The sequence below is a fragment of the Buteo buteo genome, chromosome 4 (genome assembly GCF_964188355.1).
Source record: "Buteo buteo chromosome 4, bButBut1.hap1.1, whole genome shotgun sequence".
Lineage (NCBI taxonomy): Eukaryota > Metazoa > Chordata > Aves > Accipitriformes > Accipitridae > Buteo > Buteo buteo.
The window spans coordinates 29,354,054-29,377,953 of NC_134174.1; the positions used below are offsets into that span (position 1 = coordinate 29,354,054).

The following is a 23,900-nucleotide window of genomic DNA, read 5'->3' on the forward strand; positions in this document are numbered from 1 at the left end:
AGCTAGGATCTCATCTAGACAGCACCATTTCTTCTTACTTTTTACTAAGAAAGGGAGAGACCTTGTGGAGCAGTGCTCGGGTGGAGTGGGCTCTTCAGAGAAACATCCAGAATGTAGTTGAAGGAGGACTTCCCTGAAGTGAGGACAGCGGAGAAGAGGGGGCAGAGGGATTCTGGCAAAGCCATTTAAAAAATTAAATCTTTCTGCTAGGTGCAAACTAGCCCTGCCTGAAGGCAAATAAACCATATGCTCTTTAGAGTTCTCTTTTAAGAGGCTCAGGGTAGGAGCAGAGTTGATTTCTCCTTAGTCAGAAAGAAGGAATGCCTTCCCACCTCTCCCTCCCCAGGCTTATTTGCTCTCTGGTGGCAAGAACAAGAGCCTCCCTGCCATGAAAAGAGTGCTGTTCCCATAACTGAGGCTAGACACTTAAAAACAAGGACTGTCCTTGTGCAGTGGGAGGGAGGCAGCAAGACAGAGTTTGGTGTTGCACGGCCCAGCCATTCCTGTGTTTACAAGCAAATGGTATGCGAGCAGGCCCTTGCTCTGGTTGTAAATCAGACTAGAGAGTCAGCAAGCTTTCCTGGGCTCTGCCTTATCTAGTTCCTTGGAGAGGACTGTCTCCTCCTATGGTTGTAGGTAAACAGAGTGGGGAATGCAATTTCTGTGCGGAGCAGGGAGATAGTGTGTGTTCTCTGCAAACAGATGTGGTCATTTTTATTACTGTTTAGATTTTTTTCCGCAGGGACTTCTGTCACAAGGTTATTTGGGTCTGTGTGAGAGTGCACGAGTGCTGTATGTCTCCAGTCATTGTATTTTCTTTTTTTTTCTTTTTTTTTTCCTGGTATGCCCCAAAAAGCAGTGCTGGTGCTTGAGCTGAGATGGTGGATCCTACACAGTGATGGGGCCCCAAAAAGCCTTGGAGGAAATCAAGTGCTTGTGCAAACGAGGGCTACAAAGAAAGATCTAAATAATGGCCTTTTCAAGGCACAGCTGTATTCAAAGGCAGCTGCTTCTCCTTGCCAATTGCATCTTGTAGTTTAAGACTTTCTCCTCTGTGTGTGTCTGTTTTGCTGTTAGGTAAGTGCTCGAGTTACTTTCAGGGTCCTGGCTCTTTCAGGTGGGTCATTGCTGACCATCGGTTTAAAATGGGACTGTGAATAGGTAATTAGTTTGTGCCTCATTAATATAGGTGGCCAGTCCAAATTGCAGAAGAGGCCAATTTATCTGCAACCTGCATTCTCCTCTATTTAAAAAATGCTACCTTTTAAATCCTGCCTTGTTGCCAGTGGGACTTGTTTTGTGCATGTTCTTCCAAACCTCCAGATGTCCCTATGTAAATGGGACTGATGAAGTGCTCTGAACAGATAAAGCAGCATAATGATCTAGCCCGTGGTGCAAGAGCTGAACGTCTGTACTAGCAAAGCGTTGGAAGCTGTCCCACCTCTCTCGCCTGCCCACCACCTCTGGCCCTGAGTCTCATGTCACGGGGAGTAGGGATGTTAACATGGATTACCCTCCAGGGGACATCCGGCTGTTGGAGCACAGAATTATTATGCCTGTATCATGTTTGTTCATGCAGCACCAAAGTCTGGCTCCCCAGTGGAAAAGCATTTGGATGTTGACAGATTCTTATTTTGCTGTGTAAATCCTTTGTTGTATCCAGCTATGTAGTTTCTAGGCCACCTTACTTACAGCTGTGTATCCAGCCCTGCAGGTAAATGTCAGTCCGAGCAATATGTGGTCCTGAAGAAGAAAACCTTAAGTTTTGTTCTGATGAAGCTGTAGAGAAACACTGATTAGCTTCTCTACCATTTCATCTGAATGAGTGTCTGCTACTTCATAGGTGCTTTTGATTTTATTTAAAGTCAGCTGGCTTTTATTTTGATGTATGCTGCGAGTTATAGACCCTTAAGAAAGGATATTGATTGCACCCAAAAATGTGTTTTAAATGTAATCCTAGAATTACAAGAGAATGGAGGGCAAGCTAGAGTGAGAAAAAGGCTTTGAGCTCCAGCCTGGCATGCCAACAAAGCTAATTGTCTGTGGAGTGAAGCAGTAGCTGAATAGATGTTTTCAGGTTGTGGCTGACACGCTTGGGTACTGATGGCATTTTCTGGACCTGACCAGAGAGGTCAAATTCTCACCAGTTTGAGATACTTTGGAGTTCTAGTTCATTACATGTATAGGAGGAGAGGGTGGTGTAAAAACAACTTGTCAGGGTCTCAAGCAAGTCTCATGGGCTTATGTACGTTGTAAGTTACTGAGCCATCAGAAAAGATGGCTAACTTTTTGACAGTAATTCACCAAGGCTGCATTAAATGTTTTCAAAACAAAGTTTTTATAAGAGTAAATGTTCTGATGATGTCATGGAGCTTGCTTGCACTGACGATCATGGGAATTTAGGTGCTGAGGTAAAAAATGAAATGAACTTGTAGAATCAGAGAGGTGGGGTTTGCGTAGGTGGTGTGCTCACCTTCAGTTTGTTACATATGTGAAAGGAATTAATTTGTCTCCTTAGGATCTGTTTAGCCTCGTGTCCATCAAGTGGGTGGGAACGAGCATAGTAATTCTTGTCCAACATAATACAGAGGTGCTGCTGGAACTGGAGTTCAAGATTTTCAGATCCTTCATGCCAAACCGCACCCCTCATGGTTAGAAAACTAGTGCAAGTGGCTAGGAAGTTCTGGCATTTTCTCTGCTTGCAGAGATGAAGGAAGCCTCCGCAGTACACATAGGAGCATGTAGTGTGAGACCAGTGCTCATCCCAGGCAGCTCCTGAGCACCGAGGAGCCTGCATGTCTGCCGAGTAACACCTTTCATCTTTCCAGGTTGACAGGTACCTGTATCACATGCGCCTCTCTGACGATGTCTTGCTGGATGTGATGGCTCGCTTCCAGGCTGAGATGGTGAAGGGCCTGGGCAGAGACACAAACCCCACAGCAACAGTAAAAATGCTGCCATCATTTGTGCGCTCGCTTCCCGATGGCTCAGGTGAGTTCCCCCTGCTCCATCACAGCAGTGCCGTTTTAGGAAGATGATGCCAGTACTCAAGGACAGCACAGCAAAGACACAAGGCAGCCAGTGTCTTCTGGTTACTGCCTATCTCATGTTGAGAAAGCAGGTGTGTATTTAGGAGGCAACAGCTTGGGGGAGTGCTGGCAGAGAGTTTTTTCCCTGCACCAGGTGGATTTTTACCTAGTGCTGCTTGTTTGAGGAAGGACCTAGTCAGTGCTCAGAAAACAGCCTCTTTCATCTGCAAATGTGGCTGTACCTAGCGCAGGCCTTGCTGCAGGAGCTGTGGCTGGACACGGCAAGGGCAGCCTCTACAGCTCAGACCCTGCAGTGCAGTGTGCTGCAGGTGTGGGGATGTGGGCCATGCTGTGGCCCTGGCGTACATCGAGCTACAGGGAAGGCAGGATACTGCAGTGAAACCCCTCAAACTGCAAAGCGGCAGCAACGTTTCGTTATCAGAGCTGTGATCTCTTCTCGGCTTCTGACAGCAAACTCTGCAGTGCTTTCTCTATTGTCCCAAAAAGTGATCGCCTCCTGCCCTTCCTTGCCTTCTGCATTGTGAGAATCTGCTTCTGGGTGAGGTCTACCAGGAAACAGCCTGCTCTGCTTCTGCAGCTGGATCCTTGTTTCCAGTTGCCCCTGAGACTTAGAGAGGGAGAAAGTGGTGTCCTCTGGGAGGATGTGAGGTGAGGTAGGATCTAAAAGCCTGTCTTGTCTGGAGAAGTATGCACATCCAAAATAACTCTCCTGGCTCAGCTGGCTCCCAGCAGTGCAGGCTGACAGAAAATTAGGTTTTCCCAGGTTTAACCAACTCTATGAATTTGTGCAGGACTCTGTGTCTGGCCTAGGTCAGGACTCAGTGTGTAACAGCTGTGCAGAAAACTTAAGAGAAATGTTTGCTTTGTACCTCGTTGCCACAGGACTTTATTCCCTTGAAGGTAATTTTCCTACAGTTAAATGATAAATAACGGCTTTAATGGCATAAAGGAAACACTTGGAGGCTAGTCCCTTGAAATGAGGGATGTCTGAGAGAAATTATATGTAATCCCCTCAAACTGCCTGGCTGGAACTGGGCACTCTTCCTTTTGCTGCTACCTTCATTAAAGAAAAAGAAATATTAGCTTAACCGTTGCTGTCTCAGTGACCATTACTGGTCCTGAGGTCTCACACGGCACTGACCTGGTCCTGAAATAGCAGGGAGCTCTTGAGGTCAGGAGACTTGGAAAATTGCATGTAGTGTCATTGCTGTTGCAAGACTTCATGTTTCTCAAGGCCAACTTTGGACAATGCACTCCTAGCCTGCATGACCTTTCTGCTGTGTCAAGGATGTGCTGCAGATTCAAGTTGGGCTATGTCTTATTGACACGCTGCCTATTTTAGGTATTGCATTGATTTTTCTGTTTTTGCTCTCTTGCAAAATCCTTATTGGTTATTTTGTTTCCGGACAAAACTTCTGGCAGGTTTAAACACCTCAAACTGGCCTGGATTTTCCCATTTGCAGTAGCAACGAACTTTCAGATTTTTCAGTGCCCTCAGTGTTGCCAGCTGAAATGACCTATATGGAGCATCATCAGTTTTTAATCATTTAGGGATTAACGGTCGACTAATGTCACAGTTTACTGAGTAACCCAGTTTGCCTCCTCACCTTTGTGATATCTGACCATGGTATTACAGGTAGAATTTCCTGCTTCCTTTCCTTTCAGGGACAGATTTGATAAAATTTAGTCAGGTGTTTGGACAGTGGAACAAAGATCACACAAGGCTGTGCACATACCACTGCATTTTCCTTTTGGGAAGGGCCTTCTCCTGTGCGTGGGATAGATAATTGTTTATTGTAGCAGTGAGGCCAAACCGTCCTTCTGTCTGAGGTGTTTGAGCTAAGAGTGCTGCGGACTGAGAAGCAGAATGGTACTTCTGCAGAAACACTTAAAGGCATTTGGAAATGATTGTACTGGTTGACTTTAGGTGACAAATTAGACTTGCCCCACTTGGAAGTTGACTTCTGCAGTAGGGCCAAGTCTTAACATGTGACTGCAAATCCTGCATCCTTTACTGCATCCTTTACTCTTAAGCTCCCATTTCCCCATGTTTCAGGTGTACGGTTTTGCAGCCCCTGTGTGCTCTGGTTGGCTTTGCAGTTGCTTTGGGCCTCTTGCTGAGCAGCTTATCCCTCTGCAGCTTGAAAACATGCTGATGTGGAAGGAGCAGGGTGGGCAAAACCAGTCTGCTAAATAAAAATGAAATTAGCTGCCACATAGCAAGCTAACAGGAGGGACCTGATGCCCTTGCTTAGGGTTGCCAGCTCTCAGCCTTCCTTGTGATGCTCCCAGGCCCACAGGATAAGGACCTGCTGTGATGGGGCAGGAAAGCCTGTGGCCGCGGTGAGGCAGGGGCCCTGGGCTGTGGCCTTCAGCATGGCATCGGGGCCATCCTTCTCAGTCATCACCCGTGATGGTTGCCTGCTTTTGTTGCAGAGAAGGGTGACTTCCTTGCTGTTGACCTGGGTGGCTCCCAGTTTCGTGCCCACCAGGTGAAGGTGTTTGATGACGGGAAGCAGAGCAGCCAGCTGGAGAGCAAATTTTACCCCACACCCAAGGAGGTCATACAGGGTAACGGAGCTGAGGTAGGGCACGCAGGGTTTTCTGTGGTGGTGCTGTGCTTGGGCGCACGCCTGCCGGACACAGCCTGACTCTGTCCTCTCCTTTCTTATGCAGCTCTTTGATTACGTTGCTGACTGTCTGTTAGACTTCATGGAGACCAAAAACCTGAAGCATAAGAAGTTACCTCTTGGCTTTACATTTTCTTTTCCTTGCAAACAGAACAAATTGGAGGAGGTAAGATGCAAAAAGAAATACTATTGGCAAGCCTTGCAAGCCCTGCAGAACCCAGAGAAGCTATTGCATGGGAGTGTTACCCTGTGGCCTTTTTGTGGGGTCATGTTTACATAGCTCTCTGAAGAAGGCATGGATGACCATTAACATTAACTAGACCTGACTACCATTCAAACACTCATTTCCGATCTCAAAGCAACATGATCTTTACGCTAAAGCTATTCTTTTGGTTAATCAGTATCCAATTCCATAGTAACCATGTGCCCTTGTGTTAAGACTGTTAGACTAAAACACATACTTTTGTGTCCTGAAGCACGTTTCTTTTTTTAATCACTCTCATTCAATTTGTTTTTTACAGTTGATTCTAAATAGGAAAGACCTGTAGCTGAGCTGTTTGAGAGGCCGCATGGGGAAATGAAGGGCTGGTTGCAATTATTTTGTGGCCTGTGCTTTGGGTCCCAGTCCTGCACATGCTTTTTGCTTAATGCTATTAGTTTGTGATGAGCATCAGTAAAGCCACACATGCTTTAAACAAAGCACAAGGAGAAGCCTTTGCAGGATTGGGACTTTATGACTATACCTCTTCAGTTGTATTTGTACTGACAGGCACCTCAAGGTGAGATGTTCTGCTGTGACTTATTTTGGCCTGCATTTTAATGTGTGGAGAGACATATAGTGGGCCTCTCCACAGACTCTGGTCTTGGTTTTCTTTGTGGCTGCTTTGTGTGCTAAAGTTGGAGCTTTGGGTCACTGGACTGTTACTTTGCAGGGGGTTCTTCTTGCCTGGACGAAACACTTCAAGGTCCGAGGAGTTCAGGACACAGATGTGGTCAGCTCTCTGCGCAAGGCCCTCCAGAAGCATAAGGCAAGTTTTGTACCTGCAGGAAGTGAACCTGAGCGGCCCCAGATTGTCCTCCTGGGAGATCAGCTTTTGGTGTGGGGGTTGTTTTGGGTGTTGTCAGACATCCTTCAAGGGCAGCCAGTAACAACTGTCCAGCATGACTGTATGTCTAGTAGATCTGTCTCTCCCTTGGAGCTGAAGCTGTGGAAAGGGATATGCAGCTGCAACTCAGGCTGCCTCAGGTCAGTCCAACAGTGATGGCAACTGCACACTGATAAATTGGGCTGGACATGACAGTGGACCAGTGTGGCCCTACTCTCTGTCTGAGCTAAAGGCAGTCTGTTGTGAACTCATTTGGTAAGATGTAGATACACACTGTGTTTTGTAGCCTGGCTTGTGGGATGAAGGTTGGGAGGGGGAAGCTATCATCTCAAATTAGCATGCCTAACTCTACCAGGGCTTGCCCGTCCACTTCAATCTGTGGCATGGAGTGAGTGATTGTAATGTTTAAGGTTAGCAGTAAGACATGATTAAATCTGCCCTTGAACTAGTATATACCTACCTTTTGAATAACATTATGTTTTAATATTTTGGAAAGCCTTGTTTTTCATGTTCGGTGCTATTGGTAATGCCATCTAAGAAACACAAAGCATCTTTTCATGCCTTGATGTCTTTGTAGTAAAGAGGAAATTCTTCTGTTTTCTCACATGGTAAAAATCCAGCCTTGATTTTTGTTCACTTCTTTCTCTGCATCAGTCTTGCTGTATTTAGCATGAGCAAAGGATCTGAGACTTCCTGCGTGAAGTCTGGCCCCCTGCTAATGTTGGCATCTGAGTTAAAAGAATCCTTTGATAACTTTGATTTTACTTTATCAAACTACCTCAGTGGGAAAGGAAAACTGCACACCTTTGATGGAAAGGCTTTTTACTTGAGTGTGATGTTGGTGCACGGCCTTGTGTTGAATAGCTGCATTTATGTATGTATATTTTCTGTCCTGTTTGGTGGGATCTGCTCAGGTGGTAGGACGTTATCCTATCATGCAGCCCATAAGGACAGATACACGGGTGCTAGCATATCACAAAATTCAAAGCAGTAACATGTTGCTTTTCTGTCAAACGAGGTTGGACTGGGGAGAAACAAATCCTGCAAGCAAAGGTCCTGGCTGCCAAGCACTTGAGAGTTCAGAGACGTTTGTTACTTTACAGGGTTGTGAACATTGTGTTATTAAAAGAAAGTAGTGTGTCTTTCAACTGAAGAGCTTTCCTGAACCAGGCCTTCAAAGTACGACCCGGGGACTATGTCTGCATGCTGTTGCTTTAACACACAGGAGGCTTTCTAAGCTTTTTTTTTTTCTGTTAATCACCCACCCTTATGCTATTAGGACATAGATGTTAATGTTTTGGCACTGGTCAATGACACCGTGGGAACCATGATGACTTGTGGATATGATGACCAGCGCTGTGAAGTTGGACTTATAATTGGTAATTTTTTCTGTTCACTAAGTAGTTTTTTTTTCCTCTCATTTGTTTAATCCTAACAAATCTGGAGTAGAAGGGAGTGTCTCAGTACAGGAAAGAGCAGGAAGAAAATGGAAAAAACAATGGTCAGATTTTCAAGCCTGGCTGCCTTGTGTAAAGCAGCTGGTTTTATGCTGATCACATTGCCATCAAATACCACAGTCCCCATTTTGTCTGGGTTCAGTTGTGACCAGCATACTAAACTTTTCTGCTGACTGTATAGAAAAGTACCGTCTGTCTGTCCAGAGAAAGCTGAATTCCTCTCACGTCTGGTAGTTAGGATCAGCTACTCTTTCTACAATGTCTCCGCTTTGCGCACTGTGGTGGCTTTTTCAAGGCACATAGAAGTACGTTTGAAAAAGAAAAAATGTTTTTAAACAAGTCAAGCCTTAGATTAATTTCCAAAATTTTTTCGCACACTGTGAAATGATTATTTAGCAAGTGCAGGTGGCTTGGTATTAGCATCCTGTACCACAGAGTTATGTATTTATATTTTCTTCCAAAGACAATATACTGACTTATTCCTAAACATGTGGACTTAACACAAATGAAAAGCAAACCTGGAGCAAACAGGTAATTTGTCTGCACTGTCTCCAACATGCACAGGGACTGGCACCAACGCATGCTACATGGAGGAAATGAGGCACATCGATCTGGTGGAAGGTGATGAAGGGAGGATGTGCATTAACACAGAGTGGGGTGCCTTTGGAGATGATGGTGCTTTGGATGACCTCCGCACAGAGTTTGATCGGGAGCTTGATCTGGGATCTCTCAATCCTGGAAAACAATTGTAAGTGATTCCCTGGCTGATTTGCCTAGACAGTTGGAGTTCTCTGAGCGTGTTTGCAGTGTATGCCAGGAGCCCCACTGGAACAGGAATCGGGTTAAGTGAACCTGAGTTGATTTGATCCTGGTCCTGTCCTATCCAGACCTTTCCCTTCTGGGAAGGGTGGGTACCTTTCATACCTCCCTGCCTCACAGGCCAAGGGATTGCTGCTGCAGTTGCTATTGTGTTGTTAAAAATAGGTGGCTGCTCTTGTATGATGCTGTGGAGGGGTGAAGAGAGGAGGAAGGTAAACAAAGGGCATATTTAAAGCCTGGTTCATCAAAACTGCTTCTACTGGCTGAGCTGCTCACAAATCTTTTGAAAATTCTCTTTAATCACTCACTTATCTTGAGGGGCTGTTTGCTGGGTCCCAGGACCTCAGGATCCATCCCATCTACAGCTTGGCTCCCAAACCCCTTTTGTACATGCTTAAATTGGTCAACCTGCATGAGAATACAAGATGCTCATACTCAAGCTTTTTATAGCTCTGGCTAGCTGGTGAACACCTCTAATCCTTCCTGTGCATCATTCCAGGTTTGAGAAGATGATCAGCAGCCTGTATTTGGGGGAACTTGTAAGGCTCATCCTGCTAAAAATGACAAAGGAAGGTCTACTCTTCAATGGGAAAGTGTCAACAGCTCTGCTTACCAAGGGCAAGATTGAAATGAAACATGTGTCAGCAATGGAAAAGTAAGAACCTGCAGTGTGCTGTTTGAGAGTGGCTGTTAGTCTTTCACAAGCACAGCAATGATAGTGAATGTGTGATTATAATCTGTGAGTACTGGGAGCAATCCTGAATTGTTCAACTTGTTTTTGCTTTTGCCTAGGAGAAAAGTTGATCTTTCTGTAAGTAGGAATTGAAGGAAAATAAAGTTTTAGCAAAGTACTACAGTAGCAAGTGTATTGTTAACCATCACAGATGCAGATTGTCTAAATAACCTCTTTGGAGACCTGAGTACATGGGATGATTGTTGCAGTTTTCAGCTTCTGTGATGTGGGAGTACTGGGTTTGTGGAGATGTAGTACAGACTCCGGATCAGCTAACGGATGATTACATGGAAAACTGACAGATTCTGGTGTTTTGAAGAGGAATCCTGGTCCTCATTGTTACTCCAGGAATAATTTTCTTTTTTGTATTGAGCGAAGCTGTACATCTATTCCTGTGCTCTCCCTCTATGGACTAAATATTTTATCCTGTTCTCTTCTTGGCTAGCTAATTGGTATGTCTCACCAAAGACTGAACCCCAGGAAGCAGCCTCTTAAAAGTCTGGTCTCTCCTCTGGCTACTTTTGGGAATAGTGCGGGAAAGACATTACTGGTTTATGGGAACCAATTATGATGCTGCCTGATAGGTTGTGCCGTGGTCTTCTCTCATTTCTTTTTTGAGCCAACATGCAGATATTGATTTACGTGTTACCTTAATATCCTTGCATTAGATGATGTGTTCTTTTATTTTGGGGTAGATATAAGGAAGGTCTGAGCAACACAAAAGAGATCCTTACAGAGCTGAACCTGTTTCCCTCTGAAGAGGACTGCATTGCTGTTCAGCATGTCTGCACCATTGTTTCCTTCCGCTCAGCCAATCTCTGTGCTGCCGCCTTAGCAGCCATACTGACCCGACTGAGAGAGAATAAAAAACTGTTAAGGATGCGAACCACTGTTGGAATTGATGGGGGACTCTATAAAACCCATCCCCAGTAAGTAACTAAAGAGGATTTGGTAATCGCTGGCCACACATTGATGTTGCAAAGAGTCTCCATCTGCATATATGTATGGCTTTTCAGAGAACCGCTGATTTTGCTGAAGGGTTGGGGTGAGATTTGGTGGAGTGTGGAGGATCAGGCTGGCTTAGTTATTGCAAAGCTGTCTCAGGAGCTTTAGAACTTGGGGTGGGGTGGAAACAACGTGAGACATGGGATAATGGTGACTGGGGAAGAGCAGTTGATTCATCAAGTGACCTCTGGGCTACCAGGGCATTTGCAGTTCAGTGTGGGTTTTTTCTTTTCTTTCTTTCTTCCCTCACCCCCATTTTTGAACCTGTGCTTTCCCAAACTGGAAACTTTCCTAAACATTCTGCCAAACTGGATTGAAGTCTTGTTCCAGATGGAGACTCTCACCTTCTATTTGTCATTCTGACTCTGCACTGTTGCGTGGCTTTTCTCCAGTGTCCCTCTCCCTTGGCACTCACACTTGTTTAGAGGTACCTTCACATTCCTGTAAGTGTACAGATTCTGCAGAACAGCCAGAAATCAGGATCATTGTAGACCAGTTTCTGACCTTGTACTCCTCTTGACTGTGCTTCAGCACTTGTGCTGTTGGATGTGTGCATGTATTGGAAGTGTATGTGAAGTAAACCGTGCATGAAATGCCTGTGAGAGTCTAAAGAAACTCTTTGTTCCTGTAGATATGCCAAACGTCTGCACAAGGTGGTGAGAAGGCTGGTCCCAAATTGTGATGTTCGGTTCCTCCTGTCTGTGAGTGGCAGTGGGAAGGGAGCTGCCATGGTCACAGCAGTGGCATACAGGCTGGCTGCTCAGCGCAAGCAAATCGATGCTGCTCTCGCACCATTTCTGCTGTCCCTTGAGACTCTCAGAGAAGTTAAGAACAAAATGAGGACTGAGCTGGAATACGGGCTAAAGCGAGAGACGCAAGCCAGTGCCACAGTGAAGATGTTACCCACATATGTCTGTGGGACACCAGATGGAACAGGTGAAGTCATTCCCTGATCACCTGGAGGTGGTTCGGGAAAGTTGCTTGTCTGTTTTCCAGGGAGAATATGCCAATTATTCTGGCAAATGCCAGGGTGATTTATATTGGCAAACTGGTGCTTCCTGTGATGTTATCTGGCTGGCCCTTCAGCCCCATGCTAACAGACTGATGGGATAATTGCCATAGGGACCAGTGTGCTATCATTGGCACAGATGGAGTTTCTTGGGGATGTGTGGCAGAGTATGCCATTCTGACTGGCAAACATGCTACAAGAAACACCAAAATGAAATACCTGTCTTCTCTTACAGAGAAAGGAAAGTTCCTTGCCCTTGACCTTGGTGGGACAAATTTCAGGGTTCTGCTGGTCAAAATCAGAAGCGGGAGAAGAAGATCAGTGCAAATGTATAACAAAATCTTTGCCATTCCTTTGGAGATCATGCAAGGGACGGGGGAAGAGGTAACCTCTAATGAATGTTTAACTGATCCAACTGATCCAAAGCCCATTGCATGGGATTACTGTGAGATTTATATGCTTTTTCTTTCCTTCCAGCTCTTTGACCATATTGTGCAGTGCATAGCAGACTTTCTGGAGTATATGGGGATTAAAGGTGCTCGACTGCCTCTGGGCTTCACCTTCTCCTTCCCGTGCAGGCAAGCCAGCATTGACAAGGTAAGAACTGCAACACAGAATGGGTAATATGGCAGCTATGCATCTGCTTGGTGAATGACATCATTTTGGGTGAGGGTAACTTGGTTTGGAGATTGCAAGCAAAAAGCTATTCTTCTAAATGTTTTCTTTCAAGTAGGACTTCACAAGGTTGAAAAGATAGAGTGATAGATATATATCTATATATGTGTGCAAATTAGTCTTTGGAGAGAATATTTCATGTGTTTTATGGGGATTTTATTACTCTACTGTGCAAATTAGTTGTCTTTCATGAGAAAGTTATCATCCTATATGCATATGGGAGGTAGAACTTTCACCTCTTGTATCTGATAAGAGATTGATGTTACTTGCTTTTATTCTATAAGGATTAAGCCATTATGATAGTGAAATGACTACATATTTTTAATAGCCCAGGAATCTCTTATGCTGCCTTAACTCTTCAATGGCAAGAGATAACAGATGCCTCCTCCTACTTGCTCAGCCACAATCCTAGGGTACTTTCTTAACTATGCTACACAGCTCTGGCTGTATAACTTCTTCAGTACATTAGTTTCTTTTTGTTGAGTGTCAGTGGGCAGAACTGGGCTTGCTTGTTCAACTTAGAAGGGTTGGCTTTTTGGCAGATATCATATCTTCATCTTTCCAGATCTGAGGTAAGAAAAAAAAGAGAACAAAACCATCAAATTCAGGAAGAAATAATTCTCAATCATTTTGATGCATTTCCAAAGAGGGGCGGGGGAGGTTGTGCTGCTTAATTCTAGTTAAATATGTAGAATATTGGTGAAATGAGAGACTGCTATTTTATTGAATGTTTTTGTCCTGGTGGGTTTCACAATGGCTTCTAAGTATAGAAGCTAGTCTGCTGTGTCTCAATTTTCAGATCACAGTTGAGAGAATAGCAACAGGACTTGGCTATTTGTGGGGAGGCCACTCAGTATGCCTTCCAAACCTACAGCATAGTATTTAGGTCTTGACAAATGATGAGGAAACAAATTTCACAACAGTGGTGGCAGAGTGAGGCACATCTGTGTCAGGGTCCCATAGTATGTTGCCCTGTGTGTTTGGTCTTTTACTGTTGCTAGAACTTGAGGGGTTTTTTAAGAGTGGCTTTTTCTCCCAGTTGCCCTCTTTCTTATTTGGACAGACAGTCCAGAGCCAGTTACCAAGTGGAAGGCTAATTACTTCATGTAACCTGACTACTTCTGTTAGGCCAGGTTGCTGTCCGAAAAGAAACAAATCAGTGTTGCCTGGAGTAGTGGGATCATACCAAGTGTCCTTTAGTAAAAGAGCCAAAAATTAACAGTAGATGTTCATTAATGTTTGTTGGGTGTTTAATTATTTACAGAAAAATTATTTTTTACAGTCTTTCTCCCACAGATAATGGCTATGTGCACAGGAGGTGAGATGAGAAGTTTTTCTAAAATACAGTGTTAGAAGGCACTGATTTGGCAATGTCTTGATAAACAGCTGAGTAAACATACACGTGCCCACACTCTGCACGAGACATTCACAGTAACCTGTGCAGAGAAATACCCTATTTAAAAAAAACAACAAAACAAACCACAAGGGTCAGGGGGAGGTTGGAGACAAGAAAAGACTGATGCTTGGAACGTATAGTCTTCTCTCTATCTTCACTTATGATTTTCTTCCTCTTCTGTTTCAGGGTACACTTGTGGGATGGACAAAAGGTTTCAAGGCAACAGACTGTGAGGGGGAAGATGTTGTTGATATGCTGAGAGAGGCCATCAGGAGAAGAAATGTGAGCTATTCTTTTCTGCTCTTCTTGGTGTACTTAATGCACACTCTCTCTTCCTGTGGGACCCCACTACTGATTGTGACTTGTGTTTTAGGAATTTGACTTGGATATTGTAGCAGTGGTGAATGACACTGTTGGGACAATGATGACATGTGGATATGAGGATCCAAATTGTGAGATTGGCCTTATTGCAGGTACAGTGATATTGAAGTGACCACTATAAGAAGAAAGCATGTATGCAGGTGCTGGACTTCACACCCCATTTTGGAACTTGTAAAACAACATCTTTTATTTGAGTTTGATATATGGTGTTACTAGTTACTTAGGGTTCTTGGCAGACTTGTACGATATTCAACACAGAACATAATAACACCTGTAGCAGATAGAATCCTGAATCTGTTGGACTTTTGATCATATCTCTGATGATGCCTAACAAGCATATGCTTGGTAAAAGAATATGAGAACAGCAGGTAGAGCATGAATCCTTGTTTTGACAGATGTATTGATATTTAGTGTGCAGCCAGGTCATAGGCCTTGGAACAAGAAAATATTTCTAAAAATCTGAATGAATTCTTTTTGGGCTTTCTAGATAATTTCCCCAGTACGTCCCTCCAAGTTTGCAGCCAGAAATACATCTAAGTATATAATATCTGAAGCCCCACTTAGAATATAGACTCTTCTACCTGGCTAAGCGCACCAGCTATCTCATTTTGTTTGGAGAACCGGTCCTTGTATTAGTTAAAGTAACCCACGTTGCAAGTGGTGAAGCCCTGTTCACCAAACCATTTCAGACTTGGTAACTGCTTGACTGGCTGCTAGGCTCTTGGCAGTGTTTGCTTTTGGGAGCATGCTGTCATGCAAGATGATCTGTGGTGCATTACAACCAGACTGTCAGCAATGACCGATCAATGCTTGCCAATGACTGCCGAAGCCATTTCTGACCTGTAACAGGGAGTCTTCGTTCCTCTATGCTGGGAATTTTCTATGCAGGACCCATTTTGCTTGGTAGTATTGTGTTGTGATAAGTTACAGCACTCAGCATTACTGGCTAGCACTTTTTTCTGTAAGATATGGAGAGATCTTTGCAATTTGGGATATGGAGAAGAGAGCTTTTAAGAGGATTGCTGTAATCATCTTCCATGTGTTTCAGCTGCGACTTCACTTTTCTGGCTGAAGCCTTGTTATTTCTTTCCTTCTAGGAACGGGTAGCAATGTGTGCTACATGGAGGACATGAAAAACATAGAAATAGTGGAAGGGAATGAAGGAAAAATGTGCATTAATACAGAATGGGGAGGATTTGGTGACAATGGCTGCATTGACAACATCAGAACAAAATATGATAAAGAAGTAGATGAAGGCTCACTAAACCCAGGGAAACAGAGGTAAATGTGACGGTCCTGATGCTAAAAGCGTGATGAAGTCAGTCTTCGAGACACACTGGATGATTTTTAAAATGTACTTAATGAATTCATAATCAGAAAGGAAATTTTAATATAATATTTCATTTGTTGCATGTTAAGTAATGCAGAGATCCAGAAAAAAAACAAAGACGTACATTGTGTCTGTTACCACAGCACTGCTTTCACCTTAGGGCAGTTACCAAGCAGTGCAGCTCTTAAGATTTCCCTGCAAAATGTAGGCCTTGCCATGTTCCTCCTCTTGGAGTGTTTTTTTCAAAGGTAAAATACAACTTGTGCACGAGGATAAACTGAACGTGACTGTTCTTCATTTGGTAAAGACAGCATTGATTACATATGACTCCCTGGTCAATGCATGGGGGAGACAGGGAAATGTTTCACTTCAGTGTGGACTCTGGCTTTAATGCTATGTTCTGTTTAATATTGCAAGCTTTTTTTCTAGTTTTGTTACCTTTTAACATAGGTAATTATGTTGTAATTAATGTTTGCACTTGAAGTCACTGGAACAAATTTTTGATGGTTGAAAGATGGAGTTCAATGGCTATTGCTCTGCAAGCTTTTACTGCTTTTTTGAGAGTTGATACTGCATGTACATACCACTCATGTTAAACAGAGCTAACATGTCATCTCTTTAAAAGCACATTCTTTTTTTCTTTTATAACATAACAGGTATGAAAAAATGACCAGTGGAATGTACCTAGGTGAAATAGTAAGGCAAATTTTGATCGACTTAACCAAACAAGGACTGCTGTTCAGAGGACAGATTTCAGAATCACTCAGGAAAAGAGGCATATTTGAAACAAAATTCCTGTCTCAAATTGAGAGGTAAAGTTGTTAGATTTATGTGGTTTCAATCCTTAAGGTCTTCTGGGACCTCTAGAAAATACACCTCTGCAAGTGTGTGGAGCCCTTTCCTTCAAGAAGTCAATTATAATTTTCTTCTTTGTGCCCCCACCCCCTTCCCCCATCCCCAGAATAAAAGCCCAAAATGAGGAACTGGGGGAGTTCCAGAATTATTCTGTAATTACATGAATTATCATTTCCTGTCCACACAGCTTTGTTATCTTGGATGCCTTAACCATCAAGCATGCTTATACTTGGAGTGTTTCTCATAGGACTTAGAATAGTACTTATTTAGAAAATAAAAAGTCAGTGGTATATGAATACTTCATGAATATGTGCTTACCTACATATCTCTGCATGATTGCAATGGTCTTCTAGGCTATTTGAAACCCTTTTTACTGTTGAAAACCTTGGAAGGTAGTATCTCAGCCTTGAGATCAAAAATAACACCGTCAGGTGGCTGATCTGGCTCAGCTCCCTCATGACTTTGGGAGTTAGGTGAATAACTACTGTTTGTGCCTTCTGGAAGTACAGTCTCACATAGCAAAGGGCATGCCAGGAGCAAGTTTTCAATCCAAATTCAGACTGGAATCTGCCTTAAAACAATCGGAGAGTGTTAGAGTTGGAGAAGTGGTCCGATTTCCTTTAAATCATGGCAGAGACTCAGCTGTAAGACTTTCATTTGCATGCCTGCCAAAGCTTCCCCTAATGCCTTGCTGCTGCATGTGTTTCCCTCTGCGCAGCGACCGGCTCGCCCTCCTCCAAGTCCGGCGAATTCTGCAGCAGCTTGGCCTGGACAGCACGTGCGAAGACAGCATCATTGTGAAAGAGGTGTGTGGAGCTGTTTCAAAAAGAGCCGCCCAGCTCTGTGGGGCAGGACTGGCAGCTATTGTAGAGAAGAAGAGAGAAAACCAAGGTGTGGAGCACTTGCAAATCACCGTTGGAGTAGATGGGACTTTGTACAAGCTCCATCCACAGTGAGTACCTTGGTACCAGTTCCCTCTGCTGTTTGCTCATTTCCACTGTGAAAACACCGTGAAAGCTGTACCAGCTTTCTGCCTATAAAAAAATGAGAGAGGGGATAAAGATCTAACACATTTCCCTGCATCCTGGCATTTTCCTTGCCTAGCCAGAGGTTCAAAAATTGCAAGGTCCAGTCCAGTTTCCACTTTCTCTGGGGTGTTGAGTAAACTTACTCTTCTAATATTTATTTTCCAATGTTTTGGGGGATTTCTGCAATATCTGGATGTCCCAGATGTAAAGCTGTGTTGAGTTTTTGGAGTTGGGTCAATATTTTGTAAGCAAGGCCTATAAGTAGATGCATTAGCTTTTGAGTTGGGAGAAAAGAGCCTCCTCCATTATCTCTAAAGGCAAGGGGGGTGTCTGGCATCATGCCGAACAAAGTTAGAGAAATAGAAATTAAAATCTGATTGAGTACAGAAGCTTGTCTCTTTCATGAATAGGAGGAAAAACAAACAGAAAGGGATGCTGTGGAGAACCAGTGGAAGAGGTTGGCTGAAGTTATGTTTCCTTGCTATTAGATAGGTATAAAGATCTCAGACCAGAAAGCTGCTGCTAAAATGTTCTGTTCTTCTCTCCCTTTCCTTTCAGTTTTTCTAGGGTCCTGCGGGAAACAGTGAAGGAACTGGCACCTCAGTGTGATGTGACTTTCATGCTTTCTGAAGATGGAAGTGGGAAGGGAGCTGCCCTCATTACTGCAGTGGCAAAAAGATTGCATAATGTTGGACAGAAGTAAAAATGAGAGGTCAAGTCATTTCAGCACTGCCAGGCGTGTGCACTAGAGATTTGCTGAGCAGTGATTCGAGATAGCTTTGCCAGACACCAGTACACAGGTACTTGTTTTCAGGGAGCAGCTGGTTTTTGACCAACCAGGATTGTGGATTTTTGTCCTTTGATAACTTGGATCAGGTGTTTCTGCTCCCCACTAGCATTGTATCTTGGCATATCACAATCTACTCAGTTCTGTACTTCCTGCATCTATAATGCACATGGGAGAGTGAAAACAAAACAAACAAAGATCAACCCCAAATGTGTCTTTTTACAATGGCTTAATTAAGCTACTGCACCACAACTGAGTTTATCACCAGTTTCTTAGGATTTGTGTGTGTTTTAGTTTTGGCTTGGCCTGGCTCGAGGAATATTGAGATCTTGATGTTGTACCTATCTAGTGGACATATTTTTTCAATGCTTCACAGGTTTTACAGTAAATCTGCAGGTAAAATAAATTAATGGACTTCGGTCAGTGATGCTCCCCCCTCTGCTACATTGGTTGCAAGTGTATTGTAATGTAATACTTCCCTGAGTACCGGAGGCATGCTTAATAGATGAATGTAAAGGAAAAAAATGATTCCCCAAAATACCATTTTGTGTCAAAATACATTAGTGCATCTGAGTGCACATAAACCTAAACCAGCGCTGAATGGATTCCGACTGTGACTGATTCTTTTGATACTGGGGGAAAGAGAGAACGTAGAAGCAGCTACAGGGTCTGCTGTGTCTATATCAGGGCTACGTAGAGAGTATCAAATCTGTTCATGTTTTGGCTGCAAAAATAGCTGTGTAGAGAGAAAAAAAAAATCACCTGAATTTCTGAAATTCTTCTCTTTGTTTTCCCTCAGTTATGTCCTTGCCTGTTCATGAGAGGATAGTTTCCATTTTGTGGAAAGGAGTTTATCCTTGTTTTTCATTTTCTGTTGCTTGCTGCTCTGCCTGTCTGTAGTCTGTTGTAAATAAATCTGTGGTGCTGTGAGCTTTTGCTTCTCTGTCTAGTGCCTCTTCCGAATTGTGGGAAGAACATGCAGGCAAGTGGGAGTTTTCTTTAAACCTGTCTATAACAGTTCTCAGCAGCACTGCAGTTATTATGAAGGTGGCTTGCAGATAGAGCCCATGTCCTTGTGTGACCAAATATCCCTCACCTGATTTACCCATCTCAGAATAAACTGAAACAATAGTATGGTATAGAGAAGCAGCAAATCTGTAGCCTGCTATTCTGTGTTCTCAAGTATTCCTGTATCTCCTTTAATCCTCTCTTCTTGGGTATTTGCTTCCTTTCAGGCTGGCAGTGGAAAAGAAAGTGGGGCCAAGAAACGTGCTTTAAGCCTAGTTAGGTCAAAAGTAACTATCGTGCAGGGAGATAAGCAGTTGGGTTTATGTAATAATCTGTAACAAGGCTGATGGGTTTAAATTTAGCAATGGCAAATTCAAAATTTGAAGCTACAGACTTTTCCTGTTTTGTAGTTTTTAAATATGTCAACAGCTCTGTGTCTGTGTTGGAGTCACTGGATGGGTAAAAGGTAGTACTTGGAAATAATTTTCACTTCTGAAGGAATTCCTCATAGTGCTGAGCTCACTATACTGAGAAATTGGGACAGACAAGTTGTGAACAACCCTTATTACTTTCAATGTTTTCTTCCTTTTGTCAAGAAACTTAATATTTTACTTTTTCTTTATATTTCAGAATCCACAGAGCTACAGAAACCAAAGATTGCTATGTAGTGGGGCAGAGTTATTTGGAACAGATGTGTTTTCCTGGTGATGAACAGGCTAAATTTGGAGAGGCTGGGTATAAAAGAAAAAACCATCAGGTCTTGGGGCTATGTGGGGCCTAGAAACAGCCTAGAATAGCTCTTCTGCATCGGCTGTTTCTCCCCTCAGCACTCTGAAATCTTGTACTATCTGTGTAGTTTTGGGTCCTTTTGGGGGAGTGCATTGTGCTAATCTGCAAAAGTGCATCTGTGGATGAAGTATGTCCCTGTGTATCTGGAATGAGGTGATGTGGACTTGCCCCAGGATGGCCACGTGAGTATGGCGCAGAGTTATCTTTTGCACTTTTATTCTAAAGGCTGTTCTGCACAGTTGGAATGCAAATGAGTAACAAAATAAGGTAAACCCCTTGCATGGATCCCTGCTTTAAATTTAGAAAGAAATCCTATATTGTTTTTATTTTTCTTTTTAGTCTTTTTTGGAAATTAAATATTCACACAGTCAGTTTACATCTCAACTGCAGTTATTCCTTTTCTGCAGTAGATTAGGCCCACATGATGTTTTCTTCCATCTGCAGTTTTTTTCCAGGGAGTCTGTGGGTGTCTTGGAATCCAATCACATGAACCTGAAACCGCTCGCAAAGTGCTTGGTGACCTACGGCTCTTGTTGAGGTCCCCAAGGCCCAGGGCACGCATGCTTTTGCCTTTCTGCAGCTGCTGGCTTGTTCTGAGGCCAGGCAGCTCCCACATGGCTCTGATACACATCTGCCGAGCGGGGAGATGGCATCCAAGCTGGGAAGGCTGCTGCTTTCTGAAAGGGAATGAGCAAAGATTCGCTGGGTAGCCCTGGAAAAGGGAAGGATAGGCTACTGCGGGATTTTACCGGGGGTGCAAACTTCACTTGTAGTTTCCCAGGGATCCCATAAACACACTGATGCTTTGGCTGACTCTAAACCAGACCATTCTCCATCTGGGTAATGATGCAGCATCATGTTCCTGATTATGTCGACATGTGGAAACTCAAGGACTGTTGCAAACTTGCAGTCTCCCTTGTATAGGTTTTAAGCCGCTGAACCAAAACCTTTCTCTGCACATTGTATGTGGTGATTCAGTTTAAAGCCCTAGCTTAAAATAAAAGTAGAGGCCTTCCATTAAATGTAACACAGCATACCATATGCTGAAAATATGTAGTACAATTCATCACATGAAGTTGTTAGTCATTTTAAAATAAAATGAGATTCTTCTGGTTTCACATCTTAGATGTGCTTTTCTACTGCTTTTTGGATAGCCTTGCGATGCTTCATTTCTGTGTGTTTTGTGGGTCTTCCCTCCAGTCAATATGTTTAATACTTCTTTAATTTACTGATTTTGTTTTGATGCTTCTTGAAGACATGATCATCTGTTTTGACATCTAGGTCATACATTTGATTTGGCAAGTTGGAAGATCTTTAAATCACAGGTGTGATAGAAGTATTACTGGGTGGAGGTACTAAGGTTTGTGCTTTTCAGAAACTCCCAGTAGGTGGTTGCAGTTACCCTTTCATCTGTGGGGAAAAGATGATCCTAAATACGTTGGTTTGTCTGCTAGAGAGACATTTTGGTGGCTATAGATTTGGACAGCGCTGGTGCTTGACTCGTAATCCAGAGAAAATGCAGTAGCAGCTCAGTGGTGATATATTCCCTTTGTCACTCTGACAAAGTTCAAAAGTAAATATAGGATCATGTGTAAATCCTTCAGAAATCCTGATTAGCATAATCTCCCTTCTTGGGAAGTCAATATTATATAGGATTAGCAGATTAGTGTAAAGGAGTTTGAGGCCGAAATGTAGGTAATACCAAAATGAAAGTATTGTTGTGATTTGTTTCTTTGCATTTGGTGAAATGAGCTGGCTTTTGTTTGGGGGTCTCGGGTACAATGTCACTGTAGCAGTAGGTGGAAAGGGAGGGAGGCAGGGAGCAGGGGAGACTCTGTGAATGTTGTCCAGCTATAGGTAAACTTAAAGTTTCTCTAGAAAGGACCTCCACTGCCTTGGACTGTCATTGAGGGCTTATCCAGAGCATTTCTCAGACCTCTCAAGTGGGTAGCTTGTCAAGTGATATATATATGGTTGGGGTGGGTGTGTGTCAAATAATAATAAAAAAAGACCTATTCCTGTACATGAGTATGGATGGCCTGTTGGGGTGAGAGTGGGAAGGGAAATCAGATGTCTGCTTTGTCCCAGCACTGCATCCACTCTTTAAAGCTGATGTAAAGCAAGATATAAAACCATCAAAAGTTTAATTAATGTTTTCCCCTCTCTCATTGATACTATCACATTGCAGGTGCACACTGAAGGTGCTGTAAACATGACGGGTCATGTCTGTCTCGGAGGGGAATCCCAAAATAATGTTGATCTTGTTGCATGCTTTTTAATGTCCTCCAGATGCCAGGCCCTTCCCTACCCAGCCTTACACTTCATCTGCGCTGTGTGTCTGAGGGCCTTGCACAGCCCAGGCACCTCTAGATGTAGTAAAAGCTGTGTGCTGTGAAAAGAGAACAGGTTTGGTAAGAAACCTGGTAAAGATGGGTTCCTCCGGAAAACCCTTGCCACTGGCACAAGAATTGGCTACAGGAAAATCAGGAAAATGGACAAAGAGCTCCAGGCTGGAGGTCTCCTGTGCAGGAGTTAAAAACCCAAATGCTGGGGAACCTCAGCAAGCAGAAGCTTGCTGGAAGGAGTGAAAGAAGGTCCTTTCATGCTTGATCTTTCCTGACTGGTTATAAAAACAAACAAAGAAACAAAAAAACCCCAACAACAACCAAAAAAACCAAACCCAAAAAACCAAACTCCCAAAACCCAAAATTCTTATTTTTATCTGGAAAAGCATAAGTTAAAACAAAACAAAACCCAAGCCAAAGCTATATTAAAAAAAAAAAAAAAAGGTGGGGGGGAGACTAAGACTGTTTCATTACCACTACATTTTCTTTTCTCCTTTTGTTGGGAAGGATAAAGGTTGTCTGGAGAAGAAGGGAGAGGTTTGTGAAGATGGCACATCAACAGCCAAAGCTTCCCCATAAATTTGTTCTTACATATCAGAACAATTTTAAAGTCAGTCATAATAGTAGAAAAAAGGGATGACACAATGCAAGGTGTGATATATTAAAAGTAGTGAATTGCAAGGACTCTTCAATGATGTAGCAGTTAACTGGTTCATTTTTTTTTTATTGTTCTGTGGACAGGATAAAAGGGGAGGGAGGCACTGAGGTTGCTACCTTACTGACATCCATTTTCTTTGGACTCGGAGGTGAGATGTAGCTCCTAGACCCAGCCTCAGGCATTTCAGAAGTACTAGAGTTCAGTTCTCAAAACCGCCAGTGTTGTTGATGCAATTTACTTTTCTGGAGGGCTGTTTTTGTTGTTCTTAATTTGCTGCTTGCTGTTTGGACGTTCAGCCTGCCAAATGTTTCTGTGCACCTGGGAAGTCCCCAATTCCTATAGGGCTGGCTTGGCCAGCGCCAAAACATGCGGTGATGCTGGGCCATCTGTTTAGCTGTGGGACTGGGACCGCTGCCTGTGAGGCCATTGTAGAAGACTGTCCTCATGGTTGCAGGCTCCGTCCCCTTCTGGGAGTGAAAAAAGGCTGTCCTCTGCTGCCACAGAGAGTTGGAGAGCAGGGAGGTGTGAAGGGGATGAGACCCGCAGGGCTGAGTTTAGCACAGGCGCTCCCTCAGCGGAGGGGAAAGGCGCCTTAGGGGGTGAGCTGAGATCCTGGGGCAGCAGCCATCTCTGGCTGTGGCTGCATGAAAGCGTAAATAAAGCACGGTTAGGATGCCGAGAGTGGTTATTGGAACGTAAGCGGTTAACGGAGCAGATTAGCTGGTGATGGACAACTTCGTCGTAGAGGGGAGCTCTCTGCAGGAGGAGAAAATGGATGGCGGAAGGGCATGGAGGGAAAGTCTGTGAGGGTCTGAGCAGGTAAACAAGAAGATGCTTTC

The 23,900-nt window shown here is 43.6% G+C and overlaps 1 protein-coding gene across 3 annotated transcripts in view; it reads left to right on the plus strand.

The window, feature by feature from the left end:
- LOC142030001 (hexokinase HKDC1-like) overlaps window positions 1–23,900 on the plus strand; it is a 31,066-nt gene that overhangs the window by 3,553 nt on the left and 3,613 nt on the right. Inside the window, exons 3-20 of one of the 3 annotated variants that reach the window (XR_012650068.1) lie at window positions 2,829–2,991; window positions 5,487–5,635; window positions 5,727–5,846; window positions 6,613–6,708; window positions 8,066–8,165; window positions 8,808–8,991; window positions 9,562–9,717; window positions 10,491–10,724; window positions 11,432–11,736; window positions 12,045–12,193; window positions 12,287–12,406; window positions 14,067–14,162; window positions 14,254–14,353; window positions 15,359–15,542; window positions 16,248–16,403; window positions 17,165–17,398; window positions 18,033–18,274; window positions 19,900–20,842. Coding sequence is in view for 1 of the 3 variants with exons in the window: in XM_075025351.1 (XP_074881452.1) it covers window positions 2,829–2,991; window positions 5,487–5,635; window positions 5,727–5,846; window positions 6,613–6,708; window positions 8,066–8,165; window positions 8,808–8,991; window positions 9,562–9,717; window positions 10,491–10,724; window positions 11,432–11,736; window positions 12,045–12,193; window positions 12,287–12,406; window positions 14,067–14,162; window positions 14,254–14,353; window positions 15,359–15,542; window positions 16,248–16,403; window positions 17,165–17,398; window positions 18,033–18,177 (2,691 nt within the window). In the remaining 2 variants the exon portion in view is untranslated. Of the gene's footprint in view, window positions 1–2,828; window positions 2,992–5,486; window positions 5,636–5,726; window positions 5,847–6,612; window positions 6,709–8,065; window positions 8,166–8,807; window positions 8,992–9,561; window positions 9,718–10,490; window positions 10,725–11,431; window positions 11,737–12,044; window positions 12,194–12,286; window positions 12,407–14,066; window positions 14,163–14,253; window positions 14,354–15,358; window positions 15,543–16,247; window positions 16,404–17,164; window positions 17,399–18,032; window positions 19,181–19,899; window positions 20,843–23,900 lie in introns of those variants that run through there. The other 2 variants (XR_012650067.1, XM_075025351.1) reach the window with 2 other exon arrangements.